The following is an 18,685-nucleotide window of genomic DNA, read 5'->3' as shown; positions in this document are numbered from 1 at the left end:
ATAAAAAATTAGAAGAATCTATTTTTGTGTGCTTACTCGTAAAAGGCAAAGACACCTCATATAGCAATCGTCAACATGATTTTGAAAAAAAAAACTTAACACCTGAAATTTTTTAAATGTTATTTAATTGTTTTGTATTTAATAAATACTAAAATTCTTGTTTAATTTCTTTAAAAAAACATTTGGCAATATTTTCAAATATTTATATCTTTAATTATGTTTATTTAGATTTTGTACTTGGACTCAGTTATATAAACATGTAGATGCTTTTTTATTAGGAAAAAAAACTATTTATTAGTTGGAATTATCTAGTACTTTAATGTTTGTATTTCTTTAACTAAATATTAAAACAATAAAACATGAATGACTCATAAATTTTAATGAAGGTTGTATGCCGTGATAAAGATGCAAGGGATGAACAAAAAAAAAACATTTTAGGAAAATTTTAAATACTATAAATTTTAGAGCAGCATGTATGTGGCACGTGGAATATTCAACAAATATTCTAAAGATTTTATAAAGATATTTTTTAGGGACTCTTCATAACACTTAAGGGACATTAATCGAACTGGGACCGTCATCGTTAAAACTAAGGTGAAATCAGCTACTAAGGGATATAGAGCTGTTTTAAAAGTACCTTCTAAGTTTTTATTTTTATTATAATGTTTAAGTAATACAATGTTTTTCTTACTATAAAGTACCTTTTGATGTATGTATGTTTTATTATAAAGCAATTTTTATTACTTTAGTACAGGATAAAGAAGTGAATTTTATAACAATGTACTTAAAAACACGTTATTACAAAATACATTTTAAGTTTTTATTAGATTTTATTTTGTGTTTTGTCGAAAAGTACTTTTTCGTTTTATACTTTATTACAATGTACTTTTTTTAAGTACATTATTGGAAATAAAATTATTTGTTTTTAGCTTTACAAAACAATAGAAGTAGAAAAGAAAACTAGAACAGAACTAAAACAGAACTAGAACAGAACTAGAACAGAACTAGAACAGAACTAGAACGGAACTAGAACAGAACTAGAACAGAACTAGAACAGAACTAGAACAGAACTAGAACAGAACTAGAACAGAACTAGAACAGAACTAGAACAGAACTAGAACAGAACTAGAACGGAACTAGAACTGAACTAGAACAGAACTAGAACAGAACTGGAACAGAACTAAAACAGAACTAGAACAGAACAGAACAGAACTAGAACAGAACTAAAACATAACTAGAACAGAACTAGAACAGAATTATGACAGAACTATGACAAAACTAGAACAGAAGTAGAACAGAATTAGAACATAACTAGAACAGAACTAAAACAGAACTAGAACAGCACAAGAACTGAACTAGAACAGAACTAGAACAGAACTAGAACAGAACTAGAACAGAACTAGAACATAACTAGAACAGAACTAGAACAGAACTAGAACAGAACTAGAATAGAACTAGAACAGCACTAGAACAGAACTAGAACAGAACTAGAACAGAACTAGAACAGAACAGAACTAGAACAGAACAGAACTAGAACAGAACTAGAACAGAACTAGAACAGAACTAGAACAGAACTAGAACAGAACTAGAACAGAACTAGAACAGAACTAGAACAGAACTAGAACAGAACTAGAACAGAACTAGAACAGAACTAGAACAGAACTAGAACAGAACTAGAACAGAACTAGAACAGAACTAGAACAGAACTAGAACAGAACTAGAACAGAACTAGAACAGAACTAGAACAGAACTAGAACAGAACTAGAACAGAACTAGAACTAGAACAGAACTAGAACAGAACTAGAACAGAACTAGAACAGAACTAGAACAGAACTAGAACAGAACTAGAACAGAACTAGAACAGAACTAGAACAGAACTAGAACAGAACTAGAACAGAACTAGAACAGAACTAGAACAGAACTAGAACAGAACTAGAACAGAACTAGAACAGAACTAGAACAGAACTAGAACAGAACTAGAACAGAACTAGAACAGAACTAGAACAGAACTAGAACAGAACTAGAACAGAACTAGAACAGAACTAGAACAGAACTCGAACAGAACTCGAACAAAACTAGAACTGAACTAGAAATGGACTGAACTAAAACTAGAATTGAATTGGAACTGAACTGTATTAGAAATTAACTTTGAAGGTTGCATGTTTTTAAAATATTTCGTCATTAATTTTTTGCAATTCATTACAAAAATGAGTAAATTGAATTTTACAAAAACTTTTTCAACTATTTATATTAAATGTTTATATTTGCTGTTCTTTTATTATAGCCCCATTTTACTCACCTTTTTTTAAAACAATCTGCTGATATTTTATTTTATTAGTTGTTCCAGAATTCCATGAATATTTGTTTAGAAACTTTTTTCTACGTTTTCACTTGAGTTTGCAATAAATTTGTTGATGTTGTATAGCACTGTGTGTACTATTTCAATTTCAATATTATTTCAAATGATTGTATTACAATTGAATTTACTTTATTTATTATTATTTTTTTCTTTTTTGCTAACTTGTTGGGCTCTTTTAATTTATTTTGGATATTTTACATATTTCTTTTTTGCTACGATTTTTCTTCTTCAAAATTCTTTATATACTGCACTACACTGTCAGCAACTCGTTGGTTTGTCCGAAAAAAAATACAGCAACAATAATAACAACACAAAAAATATAATAACTGTAAATACACGAGCGCACAAACAAAAATTTTAGGTAAACATTTGCAAAAACAATAGCAAAAAAAAAAGAGAGAAACTCAAATAAAACGGCAACATATAAGACCAAGAAGAAGCGAAAAATGGCTTCTTCATAAAATAATCAAAGGCAATTTTTGATGCTGTTTACTCTGTCTGTCCGTCGTCGATTTAATACGATGTGTATACGAACTCTATATTATTGTTTTTTTCTTTATAGCAATAATTTACTGTGTAAATGTGTGTGTGTGTATTTGTATATTTATTTCTTTTTTTTCTTCTTATTTTCCTCACATATACAAACTTACATACTATAAATTCTTTATTTATATGAGTATAAATGTTGTGTGTTGGTATTTTTTTGTTTCAATATACAAATTTCTGTTTCTTTCTAAGAGTATTTGTATTGAATTTTTTAGTCAATTTACTTTTTTTCGATTTCTTTATAAAATATTTATGAAAAATAACAACAACTGAAAAACAATAAAATAAAATTATTGATCATTAAATGTTGTTTTACATAAATAATTATTTTTTTGTTTCTCGTCTTATTTGTTTTAAATTTAATTACTTTTTTTTCGATTTTTTGTTCTTTGCAATTGTTTAAATGTTTTTTTTAACTTTTACTTGAAAATTTTATTTTAATTAATTTTCTTTCTTATTACAGTTGAGAGTCTGTAAGTGAGAGTGTGTGAGTTTGATTTTTGTTTACAATTGTAAACATTTACTTTGTACTCGTTTTTATATCTTTTTTTGCATTTTTCCATTACATTTTTCTCCACTGAAAACAAAACAAAATAATTTAATAAATTACAGGAAAAAAATAACTGAAAGGAAACACATATGAGTTTTAAATTAAGTAAAAATGTAATATATAAAATTGATGGTTTTAATATAGTGCTATTGGCAGTAGGTAATGGAAGCGAGGGTGGATAGAAAAAATTTATTTGGTACTTTTTCAAATAGTACTTTTTTAGTTTTCTCTTAAATGTAGTCAAAATACATGTAATTAAATACAAGCGATTCTGATTGAAGGATAGTCCATAAGAGCCGAGTTTTTTGGTTCTTTTTGTTTTTCAAATAAAACTTTTGAAATTTTCTTTAATATTAAAAAAAAAACATGTGACAGGTGAATGAGAATCTTGTACTCTTTGGTACTTTTTCATTTTTCCAATATTACTTTTTAAGTTTATATCTATATGGAATCAAAACACATTTAATTAAACATAAGTGCTTCTGATTGAATGAGAATCTAAAAGAGCGAAGATTTTGAAATGTAAAAGAGAATTTTTGGTACTTTTCTTGTTTTTTAAATCTCTGTAGAAATAGACTCTTGAGTACTTTGTTTATTATATGACATTTAAACACCTAAACGCAGTCTTGCTTGTATGAGAATCTAAAAGAAGGAACTTTTTGAAACTAGAAAAAACTTTTTGTTGCACTTTTTCTTACTTAAGATAAAACTTTTTGAATTGTGTAAAACATTGAAACTAAACATACACATTGAATTAAATAAGAATAAAGTTTTTGATACTTTTTTTTATCCGTCAGTGGTACTTTTATAGAGTTTTTTCATAAAAAGAAGAATTACGTTTTGCAACTTTCCTATACGAGTGATACTTTATGAATTTTCTTAAAACTGTTCCTAAAAAAAGAAATATTAAGATACTTTATTCAGTCATTCTCTTTTTTTTCCAAATCTAAACATTTTCCAAAATATCTTTGAATTTTACATTTGAATTAATTTGAAATATATTTTGACATTTATTTGTTTTAAATTGCTACATTAACTGACAACTATTGTCTGAGTTATTGGTTAAAATTTTTGATTGGTTTTATAAAAAGGAAAATTTCTTAAATAATTATTTTACAAAACTAAGAAAATAAGCCTATTGAATAAAGATGTTATATATAAAAACAACTTCTTTTAAAATAACATCCATTAACATATTTTAAAGATAATTTTGACGCAAATAAACCGCACATGTGGTGACGGGTAAAATTGTAAATTTCACTAATGTTCAGAGTTCATGTGGTTGGTTTTTTACCTTAAGACAGGTAAATGTATCATCGTTTTTTTTCACCACAAAAACGCATTTTAAACAAAACGTCAATATTTTGAACATTATGGTTTGACGTTAAATTTAAAAATATGAAAATTGACATATTAAATACATTTTTTTGGAAGTTAAAGAGAAATATAGACAAAATGTAAATAAAAACAATCCATTAGGTTTATTTAGACATTTTCAGTTTATTTTTCGTTATGGCTGTCAATTGCATATATTGAAATGAAGACAAAGTGCATTGAATTTAAATTTCAAATTGTTTGTTTTTATGTGTTTAAATTTAATATTGAAATGTAACTGCTAAAAAGGCATTCAATTACTTTAAAGAAAATAAGTCAATTTTGGTTTTTTATAGCTTTCTACATATTTTTTAATGTTTTTTTTTCTTTTTAAACATAAAACATAAACATGTTTTGTATGTTTTCTATATTTGACATATTTATGTCTTAGATTAACTTTAAAAGTCAAGAAAACTTTTACATCATAAAACTGCTGGTAAAAAAAAAACAAGCAAAAGTTCAATAGTGAAGGTCGGTCAAGTGGTTTAATACACTTTTTTGTGTTTTATGATGGAGTAATACAAAAGTAGGTCTAGGTTATTGTTCCTGCCAACACACGGTATGCTTACTCCATGTGATCATAAAAAAAATTACAAACAGACTCATTTATAAGAAACTTTAACAATAAATTAAACAAACTGCCAAGTAACAGAAATAAATAAATATACAAAACAAAAAAATTCCTACTCATATCTGTGTGGCAATTAAAACAGACAGTGTCTATATTATAGACAACCATTGTTTTATTTTTTTCTGTTTATACCTCCAAACTGTCTTACAATTGGACAAGTAGTCTTAATGGCAGATGTAAAAATTTTCTTTAGTTTTTTTTTTCATCATGTTCAATAAATATTTTCATACACAATTTTCTGTTGGGAAATTTTTCTTAATTTTTTTTGATTCGTTAAAATTAACAAAACAAATTATTTGTTATTGAAACGATTAATGAGTATACTTTTGCTTTATATTTTGTTGTTATTGTTGGTGGCAACTGAAGAAAAAAAAAGTGAATTTCAAGTCTATTTATTTATACACTTTATGGAAATTTATCTCTTGTAATATTTGTTCGTGCAACTCATCTGGTTTATTTCATTGAAAGCAATACAACAAAAAAATATTAATTTAAAATAAATATTCTTAGTTATTCTAATTTCGTGAGCCCAAAAGAACTACGCCACAGAAAATGTAAAAAAATTAGTTGTGGGAAAATTTTGCTGCAAATGGGGTGAAATAATTACAGTCCAAAGAGACAAACAATATTTGAAATTATTGAAAAATATTTTATTAAAATTTTAGTTTTTATTAGATAAATCTTAATTATTTATTTTTAAACAAATACCTAAAATTGAATGAATGCAACATAAAATCGTTGTATTAATTAAGAAACCAACGTACTTTAAGAACTTCAAATGAAGAATGAGCAAAATATACTAAAACATTAACACTTTATAATACTAATGGAAAATCAAACTATTTTTTTACAATTATGTACGTCCATAATAGACGAACATTTCATAAGGATTATAAAATTCTTACTTTTCGAATCCATAAGGACGAATCTGATTTTCTTCATCATATCTGGGATTTCAGTTATCGTGTCTAGAGCGTTTCAACAGAGCCCAGACAACTTTATTTAAAAAATGTTGTCTGCTATTTCATAGTCTATTTTGTGAACTTTTATATTAAGGCTTTTAACCTAAACCTTGAAAACTTTTGGTTTTCAATAAATTCATTACACTAAAACCCTAGACTACTCTAGTGTGGTGGATATTATGCATTCTAAATATTGTTTATAATTAACAAAAATATTGAATCCACAACTACTTGAAGATGTTCCAATTGACTTGAAATCATGATTTAACAATGTCTATCCGGCAGTCAACTTATACGGATGATATCTCAGCAATTACTGCAAAATTTTGGAACAATTCAAAAACACGATAAGATTCGATCGCGAATAAATGGTGAAAACTATATTCTCCTATTTTTATTGTGAATTTTACGTAAATCCCTCATTCACAATTGTTATTTTTATGAATATAATCGTAGAATTTATGGGAATTATTTTTAGCAATTTTTCATGTAAATCGAAAATTTATTTTTTTTTCGCGAAAAAATTGTGAAAACTTTTTATTGTGAATTTTACGTAAATCAGTCAATCACAATAGTTATTTTTGTTTGTATTAATTGTGAATTTTATGAACAATTTTTTTCATATAAATTTAAAAATTAGTTTTTGTTCATGTTTTTGAATACAGAAAGAAATAGGAAGAAAATTAATTCTAGGCAAAAAAAATGGTAAAAATTATATTCTGATATATTTTATTGTGAATTTAAAGTAAATCCTCCTCCTTTACTGTTGTTAGTTTTGTTTGTATTAATTGTAAATTTTAACTTAAAATTTAGGAATTTTTTTTCGCAATTTTTTATATAAATCTAAAAATTTGATTTTGTTCTAATTTTTCTATACGAACCTTAGTTTTTAAAAGTTATTAGTAATATTGAGTATTCTTTGTCTTTCGAGTAGTGAAGAGTTGTGTAATTTACATTAGTCAGAATTTTGTAATGATTTGCTGCCTTATTCATAGAATAGAACAAATTTTGCAAAGTTGTCTTATAAACCTTGGATAAATTTTTATTAAAAAGGGCCCCTGAAATAAAATATTTCAAAGAACGTGTAAATTAAAATTTTAAGGCTGATTTTAGAAAATTGATTTACTATATGAAAACTCACAAAAGATTTATTTCAAAGCACGAAAATTTTTGTTTAAAATCTATCCTAACGCTGTTAATAGGTTTTACCATTTCCTTCGTGGAACTTAGATCCGTACTTTATTAACAAAATAAAATGTTAAAGTTATTAAACGTTTTCTGGTTATTAAACTTAAAAAATGTTTTTTCATTTTAACTCATATACATCTAGAAAGTTCTTTAAAAAACCTTTAACCACTAAAAAACATTTTAATATTGAAGACGAATTAAAAAAAAAAATAATTTATTTTCAAATTTCCATCAATTTAATGGCACACACGAATTTGTTTTATTATTGAAATAAAATTAATAGCTTTAATAAAAACATATTTTTAATAAATTTTACTGCATGTGACCATAAAAATTTAAATGCATTTCAAAGTTGTTTTTTTCAATTGGATTAAAATTCAATTATTAAATGGAAAAAAGATACAAAAACGCAGAATTAGAATAAAAATTATGTATTTTGCAAAGTAGTATTTGCTTAATATTTTTTAACTGTACATGTATGTGTATGTACATAAAGTACATTTCTCTGTATGTATTGGTTGTATGGCCGTTTTTTCATTTGGTACTTGGTTTTTTTTGCTAAAATATAAAGTTCGTTTCCGATCGTTTAACTATAAAGTTGTATATATGTATACACAGGTTTTATAATCAAATTTGTAGCAAATTTTTATCTAAAGAAAATAATTTTTTATAATTTTTTTACCTTTAAAACTTTTTTTCAATTTAAATTGTTAGTTACTTTATAAATGTTGCTTTTTTTGAGTTATAATTATTACTTTTTTAATTAAAATTTTGCTAAGAGAGTATGTGTATTTGTAGCACCTGTATTGGCTAATTAATATTTAATATTGAGTAATTATGATTTTTTTCTTTTATGCAAAATTGATTTTGTTATTACTTCTTTTTGGCACACAAAATTTATAGGAGTTAATTTTTTAAATTTCTATTTTTTTCTATTAAGCTGTTGTTACTAAATGCTTTTATTTAAATTTTTAGTTGAATTTTCTTTCTAGCTGTTTGAATTTGAAATTCTCAACTTTTTGAATTTTTTATAAGTTATATCTCTTTTTTTCTTATTTTTTTTGGTCACTATTAAACACAAACACTGCGCTTTCGTTAAAATTCTATAGTTATCCGCTCGGAGGCTAAAAGCCTACTGGATTAAAGTATACACCAGCAACATACGAATACTCTTGTAAAATTTTGCTAACGGATGGCAATGACGTGGCTTTTTGCTGTAAAAGCATTTGAAATTTTATTTGTAGAATTTCTTTCCATGCTCTCTTTGTTAGTAACAAAGTGGAGACTTTCAATATTCAAAAGAAATTTTTTTTAAATATGTTTAAAGGAAATTTTTTAAAAATATTATTTAAAATAGTTATAATAATTATTTTATTTTTAAAATAATTTTTATAAAATAATATCCCTTTTTACTTTATTGTATCTCTCCTGGAATTTACTATTAATTTCCTTCGCTCTCTATTTTTCTTTTTCTCTCTTATCACACCTTGTAGAGATTTAGTGTAGTTTCGTTTACATTTAATTTTGGTTGGTTGGCTGGAGAAATGCTAACAAGTGGAGCAACAGTTGAAATGAATGAATTGTTGCGATTGTTTTACACTTGATTGTTGATTAAAGGCCCAGAGAGCAAGATGATGAGGGTGTACTTGTACTTGGCCTGCATTATAGCCCATCAGCAACACTACCACCACCACCAGCACACAACATAGCAGCAATATTCCCGCTCTCCTGTTTGCTGCCTGCTTTTGCTAACCTAACTCAATGGTATTTTCATTTGTTTTGTTGTCAGTCAATTTGTTCCACTGTCTAACGTTGGGTCTGCCGATTTTCATTTCATTATTCTCTCATTCTTTTTTGGTTTTTTTTATACTCTCCAGGTCTCTGTTGTTACTTTTGTTTAAAAATCTTGTTTTTTTTGTTGTTCTTGTTTTTCTACTATTGCTGTTGCTTCGTTGTACGTTTAGTTCTTGTTTTTATTATTTGTTCGTTTTGTATTTTATACTCGTAACACACACACACAAACACGTATTTATATATGAAAATACATTCACATATTTATACATATTTAGTGGTTTCATTTCATTTGTGTGCTTCTAGGTCGCGTGGCTTTTTATGCTGGTTCGAGAGCATTGATGTTTGTATTTGACTCCATATGAAATGTTGAGAAAGGAAGCCACTGACTGTTGCTTTCATTCCATTTAATATATAATTTTTTGTTTTGTTTTGCCGCGTTTTTTCTTTTTGTTTGTGTATTTAATTAACCCTTAGGTAATCAAAAGTAGGTAATCTTGTTTCTAGAATATTAAACATTTTAGACCAGTTTGTTGTGTGGACAAGTCTATGGTTTCTACTAAAGTCTAGTCTAAGACTAATTTATAGTATACTATATTAATTAATTTATATTCTAGTTCATAGACTAGTCTCTAGCGTGGATTTAGGATATAGTAAAAATTTTAGTCAGATCAGTGCATTTTTTATAGTCTGAACAGACTTGTTTACAATCTAAAATATAATCTAGTCTACAGTCTAAACTATAGTCCAGTCTACAGTCTGGACTATAGTCTAGTCAGTAGTCAAAATAGAATATAGTCTAGTTTATAAGAACGATATTCTTGTCTAAGGTTTTAAAAATAAACTAGTTTATAGCCTGGACCATACTGCTGTTCTAGGTCTGAGTTATAGTGTTGTTCATAGTCTGGACTCTTGTCAAGCATATCAGGACTATATTCTAGTTTATGTCACATAATTTGTTACCCACTATAGGGTTAATGTGTATGTATGTATCTCATACACATGTATAAATTTCATCTAAAATAAACTTAAAATTTTTTTTAAGGATGCCTTGTTAAATTTCCATAAAAATGAAATTTTAGATAAAAAAATCCTTAAAAAAAAACTAATATAAAACTCAACTAAAGAGTCTTTGAGTAAAGTATTCAAATTTATGAACAAATAAATTGCACATGGTTAACGAATATTTTATCTTTTTTCCCATTTTTATCAAAAAAAAAAAATAAATAATAATAACAATAAAACATAAAGGGGAGATGGCAAGAAGGATAAAATTTGAGTGTAAATGACATACGACTCCTGTGGTTTTTATTAGCATCATTATAATGTTTTAAATACGGTCCTCTTTTTTTCCTTGCCTCTACTGCCTGGCGAATGAAGAGCTGAACAAAAAAAATTAACTCAAATTTTGTTGTAATCCTGTTAAGGACACAAGTATCTATAAGATACGATTAAATGTTTAACGTAAAATTTGTCATAAAAAAGTGAAATTGTTGTTGGCAAGAAATTGTGTACAGAGAAAAAAACCCTCTAAATCTAATGAGCGGGCTACTCTTCTTTTCAGCAAACATTGTGGTATATAAAAAAAACTTTTATTTTTTGGTTTTTTTGTTTTATTTCCACTTCATAACAACCTAAATGAGACTCATTTAATTGCATTAAAAACACAATTTTAATTAAGTATTTTTTCCCTACGTTTTTGCTGTTGAAATTGAGCAAATACACAATTTTAAGCTGCAATGTAAAAAGTATGTTTTTTCAAAAAAATACTATATGTATATAAGAGTTAATGAAAGACATATTTTAAATGCATAAAGTTTTTGAGAAATATAAAGTTTTTAATAACATTATAACAATGTGTTTTTCTTTAATTTCTTTTGCTTTAAATAAAATTTAACCAAAAATTTACGAATTCATAAAACCCAGTAAATTTAATAACAAGAAAGTAATTATTAAGATGTGTGTTGCAGCAGATGTGGAAACCGCAGCAGATTTCTCATAATACTGACCATAAACGCCAAAAGTCATAATGTTGGTATGTTCGCGCAATAACTTTAAGTCTACTTCATAGACTTGACTGGAATTATAAAGAATAAAACGTATTTTAATTAAAAGAAAATATATAAGCAAAACATACTTATAAATAAAATACATACTATGGCTTTCTGCTTGACCACATTATATCACTACGATTAAGGGGATACAATTGATCATCCAAAATGGAGGGCATTATCAGAAGTTTGTTTCCTTTTGGAAATTTGCCTTTAATGCTAATGCTTTTGAATAAAACATTGTTTGTTACTACAGGTTCGCCACAACTGCTGAGCTCTGAATTGGCGCAGGCATATAAAGCACATACTTTTATATCACTCCATTCCTCCTTTTCATAAGTACGACGACCATCATATATACCCACACGAAACCTTAAGCTTTCCTCGAGGGAATCATTTACAATTTTTGCATTTACTTCAAATGTACAGCATACATCTCCATCGCACAAATATCTCTTGATGTATTTCTCTTCGCTACTTATATCAAGTATTACAGAATTGTAATCTTCAATTTGGGGATCTTTTAAGAGGCGTAATTTTGTTACATTGTGGGGTTTTTTAATTGGGGGGTTGGTGTTTTGTGGTTGATATTTAGAACCTTTTTTCGGTACTCTAGCCTTGTAGAGTTTACGTTCTCCCACCTCGCTAACCATAACGGATACTAGATCACCAAATTCACCCGCATATATGCCACTACCGGTCATGCCCAATTCTGGATAACTGGCACCAGCAGCCAGTAAATTTACATTATTACCCCAGGCCCAACCATGTTGTAGTTGAACAGCTGCAAAGTAATTGTTATATTATTATTTTTAATCATAATTAGTTTTAATCCCGGTTTTAATATTTAAAAAAAATCAGTTTTACTAAATAAAATGTTTTTATAATTAAACTTGTGTATTAATAATAACATTTTTACTGAAAATTTAATATTTATATATTAAAAATTGGAGTTTTATATAACAAAAATCTAATTTTTTACTAAATATTTTTTTGTTAAAAATTCGATTTTTTTTATTAAAATATAAATTTAAATTTTTCTAAAAATTTTAATTTTCATAAAAATGTATGGTTCAATAAAAATTTATTTTTTTTATTTATTTAATTTTTAATGAAAATTTTATATTTTGCTAAATATTTAATTAAAAAATATTTACTTCAAAAAAAAAAAATGATTTTGCATTAATACAATTCGGTTCAGGGGTCATTCTCATATATATAAAATAGAGAAAACTAAACATTTTTACCTTTTAATTCAAAATCTCTCTTATATTAATTAACATACTCTCTTATAATTGTTTTGAAATATGATCATGCAGAACATGAAATGAGATCTTAAAAGTATAAAGAGAACCATGTGAAATACAAACATAATTTCACTTATTTAATTAGGTAGGGGTTGTGTATATGACAAGAAATAAAACATATTAAATTTAGCAAAGGTGTTCAAAAAAAATTCTTCGAAATTTGATTATTGAAAAGATTACACTTGAAAAAACTAAATTTGAAAGTTCTTAAAAAAATAATGAATCACATTTTGATTTTTTCACAAAAATACTAGAAAAATTTAAATAGATTATGTATCGGTAAAAAAAGAACATTACACTCACCTGTCAAAAAAGGCAATTCCGAATAGAAAAGACTGGTAAATATGAAATCTGTAACATTAAAACGATCGACTAACTCTTGAGCGGGGGTATAAAACAATATATCAAAGCAAATGAAATGACCAAAACGTACACCAAAATCTGTAACAAATGTGGCATATTCCGGTTTTAAAGTAGTATTTTTATTCTCCACATACACATGTACTTTACGATAGCGTGATACCACACGACCCTCACGATCAAATACCACATTTGTATTGAAAATATTTAATTTATTACTGGCACAGGGTCGTAAATCTTCAGGTGTTGAGGGACAGTTTTCTTTTTCGGTTAAATTAATTACAACATATTTTCGCAAACGGCGGGCTGCACAGGATATTTGTACCAAGAAATCGGCATATTGCTGTTGAGGATTTGTTGTACATGGTACAATTTTGTCTTTTACACTCGGCACATAGGTGAGATTAAATGCATTGTTTAAAGTACCCTCAGGAAATACTATAATATCTGTATCTATGGCTTCGTCAGAATTTAATATATTTAAATAGGCTTTTAAATGTTCGTCTATTAATTGGGAAGAATTCATGCCACCCACTTGGGGTTTAAATTCCACCACTCCGGCTGTATAGTAAGAGTCATCAGTTTTTACCTTTTTTTGTTTAAAATAAGTATTTGTTAATAACATGTTAGTTTTATAAATTACTTAGACTTACTGTACTGATTAAACTCAATAATAAAACACTTAACAAAAATATAAAAATTTTCATTATTTTCACTTATTATTATTCCCCCTTAAAGAAGTTGTTTGAACCAATAACTTTTTAATACTGTTTAATACTTTTTAAGTAAGGTCTGCTTAATATATTAAATTTATACTAATACGACTACAAAAGATTACAAATATCTCATGATTTATATACTTTTCGACTCTCCCGCTCTTTCTCTCTTACTCTCTTTATATGTAGGTATAAGATATTTAATGATTAAATATACTTATTTTGCCCAATAATCAGTTATTAATGAGTTATAAAACTGTTTGCTTTTGTTTTCAAAACTATTTTTTAATATCTACTTTAAGGAGCGAATTTTGTTTTATTATAGATAATAGATATTATAGATTATTTATAACAGCAAGTTTATTAGCAGAATTCCTATTATAACTACTAAAGAGTTCTTTAAGGTACCAGCTGCGTCACCTCCGCCCTCGCCTTTGTTAACATCCTCATCGTCTGGTTTAATGTCTACAATGCTGTCATAATAATTGCCATATATAGAAAACGCCATGACATTGGGGGTGGTTGTATTAAGTTCATAACGCATTTTCACAGTATTTCTAAAAAAATTAAAATTTTATTTAATTTAATAGATATCTTCTTTTCTTAAGCCAAAAAAAACTTACTTTTTATCAATTTCTTGCCATTTAAAATGATTTACCGGCACCGGCATCATATCAGCAGTTAAACTATTGGGCATTATTAAAAATTGTTCGGCCTTGGGGAAAGTGGCTGTAATAGTGATATTTTCAAATACCACATCAATATCGGTAGCCATAGTTTTGCCACAGTCCATGATATCTTCCCCTATGCAGCTAAATAAGGCACAGTTTTTAAGTTGATTAGTTTCGGCCGCCACTTCATTACGCAAACCATCATAGACACCCAAACGATACTGATAGTATTTACTTTCCTTTTCAGTCAACAAAGGTTGCCATTGTATTTCGAATTTACAGCAAAATGAAGAATTGGAAAAACACATTTCTTGCGTAACATTATTACCAGCAGTCAAGTTCAGAGGTACGGTTTCATAACTTTGCAAATAATCCCTTTTTAAGGTGATATTAGGTAAAGCGAGTTTTTTCTGGTTGATAGGACTTAAAGGTAAAGATCTTTTTGTTAAATGACGATACTTGGGTACTTGAGCTTTATAAAGTTTACGCTCTCCCAAACCCTGATTCATTTTAGCTGTAATAATACCCCTACGGCCATTATAAACACCAGTGCCGGTAGAACCTACCAAAGGGTTCGATGAACCCGCTGCTAATAAATTAACATTGTTGGCATAGGACCAGGCCTGGTGTACTTGGACCGCTAAACATTATCATAGAAAAAACAAACCAAAACAAAATTATTAAAGATATACACGTTTTTTGATACCGAAATTCTTATCGCTTCGAATTGCAAAACAGGTCATAAACTCTAAATTTTGTTTTTCAAACAATATTTATGAAATACTTGAAAAACAATTAAAAAATTCTTAAACCATTTTGATTTTTGCCCGGATACTCACTCACCTGTTAAAAATGGTAATTGCGAAAACCACATAGAGGGAAATATGAAATCTGTTATGCCATTGTATTTAACCATTGATTCTGCTGGCGCGTAAAACAATATATCAAAGCATATAAAATGACCGAAACGTACACCAAAGTCAGTATCAAACCAACCCGTTTCGGGCGCAAAAGTGGTATTCTTATTTTCACCATATAAATGAACTTTGCGATAACGAGACAAAACCGCTCCATTACGATTAAACACCACATTGGTGTTGTATAGATTTAGACCACTGCTGGCACAGGGACGTGTGTCCTCTGGAACTGTCGAACACAATTCCTTTTCCGTTAAATTAATCACCACATAGGAAGCTAACTTTCTGGCAGCACAGGATAATTGCACCAATAAATCATGATATTCTCCTGTATTCACATCGCAGGGAATTATTAAACCTTTGGCCGGATTCGGTACAAATGTGGCCTCTTCATTATTGTTGAGAGTAGATTCGGGAAATACTATAACATCGAGATTTTTAGCATCTTCAGATTCCAAAATAGACAAATAACCCTTAAGATTGTCTAGCAAACGTGCTTCAGCGGTAAGGCTATTAGATGATCTAAATTCCACCACTCCAGCCGAGTAAAAAGGATCATAGGCTGTGCTAGCCTAAATATATATAAACAAAAGCAATATTTTAATATTTAAACTTTTAACTGATAACACTTTATTACAATAATTATTATTGTTTATATTTTTTATCAGTAAAAATGCAAATTTCTTTATTTAATCATAATGTTAACCTCCAACAAAGACACACCTGTAATGATAACTGGGCTAGTGTAATTAAGGCTATAATAGTTGTTAACATTTTAAAAACTCTACTATGTGTCTGACGCACTTAATTCTTATACTGATTGATATTCTCACCTCCACAGTCTAAATTAAAATGTTTACAAATTCTACTAGTCATTTTACTTAAATTCTACAAATTAGTGACAAGTTTTAGTAGTTCTTGCTATAGTTGTTAGAGTTTTGTTTGTTTGTTTTTATATATGTATATAGTGAAAAAAATTTAATCTAATCAAATCGAAAAAATCATTTTAGTCACACACATTGTCGATGATGACAAAAAAAGATTATTTTGTCACTTTCTATACCAATAAATAATAACTTGTTTTTTCTGAGGTCTGAAAAGATAATGAAGCATACATTTAGGATCATCGAGTAAATAATTGGTAAATTATGTTAAAAACATGATTAGTTTTGCATTAAAATACTCATTATTATTTTGTTATCTGAAGTGCTGTTTTCTTTTTTGGTTAAAATACAGTTAGAAAAATTTTTAAATATTTTCGATACTATAGACAAGACTTTATATCGAAAATATTTAAAATGTCTTGTCTATAGTCTACATTCTATACTATAGTGTATTCTAGTGTCTATTCTATTGCCTAGTCTATAGTCCAGTTTACAATCTAGTCTATAGTCTAGTATATAGTTTAGTTTGTAGTCTAGTCTATAGTCTACTCTATGATCTATTTTTTAGTATAATCTATAATCTAGTCTATAGTGTAGTGTAGACTCTATTCCATAGTCTGGTCTATAGTCTATATTATAGTCTATACAAAATAAATATTAATTATACGCCAACAATACAAATTTTTTGGTTTTTGCTTTAAAATTATATCGAAAATATTTAAAATGTCTTATCTATAGTCTAGTCTACATTCTATACTGTAGTGTATTCTAGTGTCTATTCTATTGCCTAGTCTATAGTCCAGTTTACAATCTAGTCTATAGTCTAGTATGTACTTAGTTTAGTTTGTAGTCTAGTCTATAGTGTAGACTCTATTCCATAGTCTGGTCTCTTATCTAGTACATAATCTAGTCTATATTATAGTATAGAGTCTACTCTATGGTTTAGTCTAGTCTATAATCTGTAGGCATTTTAGAAATGTTGAAAACGCAGTAGTTATATAAAATTAAGTAAATAAAACACAAAATATATATTAATCATACGCCAACGATACAATTTTTTTGTTTTTGTTTTAAAATTAAAATAGCTGATTTAGATGTAAATTACGGAAAACGAAAGAAAACGAGTTATTTTTTACATCAAAAACCTAATGAGTAGTTCTTAAATTTGAGAAAAAATTTAAATAAACATAAATTTTAATATTAAATTTATACTCATATGCTATTATAATCATATTTTTCCTTACCTTGAATTTTCACATATTGTATTATTTAGAGATATTATAGACTTGACTTCCTCCGCTTTATGTTCACTTTTAAAATATGCTTTCCTTTCCATACTTTTTACATACAAAAATGACTTGTTGCAGTCATGTACACCGTTCTTGTTAAATATTATGCTTATTTTTCACTTCATTACATTTTTCTGTGCTTTATTACCTACTTCAGTAATATTTTTAAATCTGAAATTTATTTTCACTCTTTACATTATAAATACATTTTGTATAAATTTACCTTGAGATCTCTAACCAACCAAAATTATGGTTTAATACCTTTACAGCATGTTATTGAATCTATAAAAAAATCCAAACACACACATACAAACGAAAATTTAAAAAATATCCTAAAAAATTACCTCTACTTTGTTGCAAATATAAATAAATATCTAGTTAAAAGGTAAAAAATTTGCTCATATACTCGTACGATGACATATTTATTTCAATCCAATCCAATTGCAATATCTACGAAATAATGCAAATATAATATACTGACACAACAGGAAAATATACTCAAAGGACGACTGTAACAGAAACTAAAATGTATAGGAAAAAAATTTATAAATATATAATAAAATAAATTTGTATAAAGTTTGCAACTTGTACGGATATTTTTTTATTTTGGCAAACGATTGCCAAAGTAGAATATATTTTTTTGCTTTTCAATTCAGATTCACACCATTAGTTATTGCATTGGCTAAATTTTGTTAGGGAATAAAGAAGGTAGTTAAGAAATTGGGGTTGGTTATGTAACAAATTTGTAATTTTTTTTAATTTTCTTATTTAATAAATTATTAATTTCCTTTAACAATACTTCTCACCTCATTTTGAAATATTAAAAAAAAAATATTGTATCTTATTTGTCGTGCTTTCCTTTATTTTTGCCCTACACTCGTTAAAATCCTCCTGCTGGGTTTTCATTTTTTTGGAAAATTAATATTATTGCAAGTCTCTTTGCCTTGCGGTGGCAGTTCATGATCATATTTCTGTGTTGAGTCTCTGCTGTTCAACAAGAAATGCAAATTTCATGTAGATAAAGCTACAGCATCATTATTTACTTCGCGCCACTAAGTATGTCATTATACCAAAATACAGCTAAAAGTA

General features: G+C 27.3%; 2 protein-coding genes and 1 long non-coding RNA gene across 3 annotated transcripts; all 3 read right to left on the bottom strand.

Moving 5' to 3' along the window:
- Positions 1–2,571: 2,571 nt before the first annotated feature.
- LOC124418840 lies at positions 2,572–8,865 on the bottom strand. The gene is made up of 2 exons (XR_006940256.1): positions 8,293–8,865; positions 2,572–2,685 (listed from the first exon to the last, which is right to left on the bottom strand). It is a non-coding gene; the product is annotated as an uncharacterized LOC124418840 (long non-coding RNA).
- Positions 8,866–11,162: 2,297 nt separating this feature from the next.
- LOC111684241 (vanin-like protein 1) lies at positions 11,163–13,894 on the bottom strand. The gene is made up of 4 exons (XM_023446374.2): positions 13,773–13,894; positions 13,063–13,708; positions 11,558–12,236; positions 11,163–11,478 (listed from the first exon to the last, which is right to left on the bottom strand). Exons 1-4 carry the CDS (start codon positions 13,824–13,826, stop codon positions 11,307–11,309), a joined length of 1,551 nt encoding a protein of 516 aa, XP_023302142.2. The 5' UTR covers positions 13,827–13,894; the 3' UTR covers positions 11,163–11,306.
- A 241-nt stretch (positions 13,895–14,135) lies between these two features.
- Positions 14,136–16,255, bottom strand: LOC111684243 (vanin-like protein 1). Its single transcript, XM_023446376.2, has 4 exons — positions 16,147–16,255; positions 15,350–15,995; positions 14,459–15,146; positions 14,136–14,392 (listed from the first exon to the last, which is right to left on the bottom strand). The coding sequence occupies exons 1-4, from the start codon at positions 16,195–16,197 to the stop codon at positions 14,182–14,184; spliced, it is 1,596 nt and encodes a 531-aa protein (XP_023302144.2). The 5' UTR covers positions 16,198–16,255; the 3' UTR covers positions 14,136–14,181.
- Positions 16,256–18,685: the final 2,430 nt, after the last annotated feature.

The sequence above is a fragment of the Lucilia cuprina genome, chromosome 3 (assembly GCF_022045245.1).
Source record: "Lucilia cuprina isolate Lc7/37 chromosome 3, ASM2204524v1, whole genome shotgun sequence".
Lineage (NCBI taxonomy): Eukaryota > Metazoa > Arthropoda > Insecta > Diptera > Calliphoridae > Lucilia > Lucilia cuprina.
This window is presented reverse-complemented; position numbering and strand designations above follow the sequence as displayed.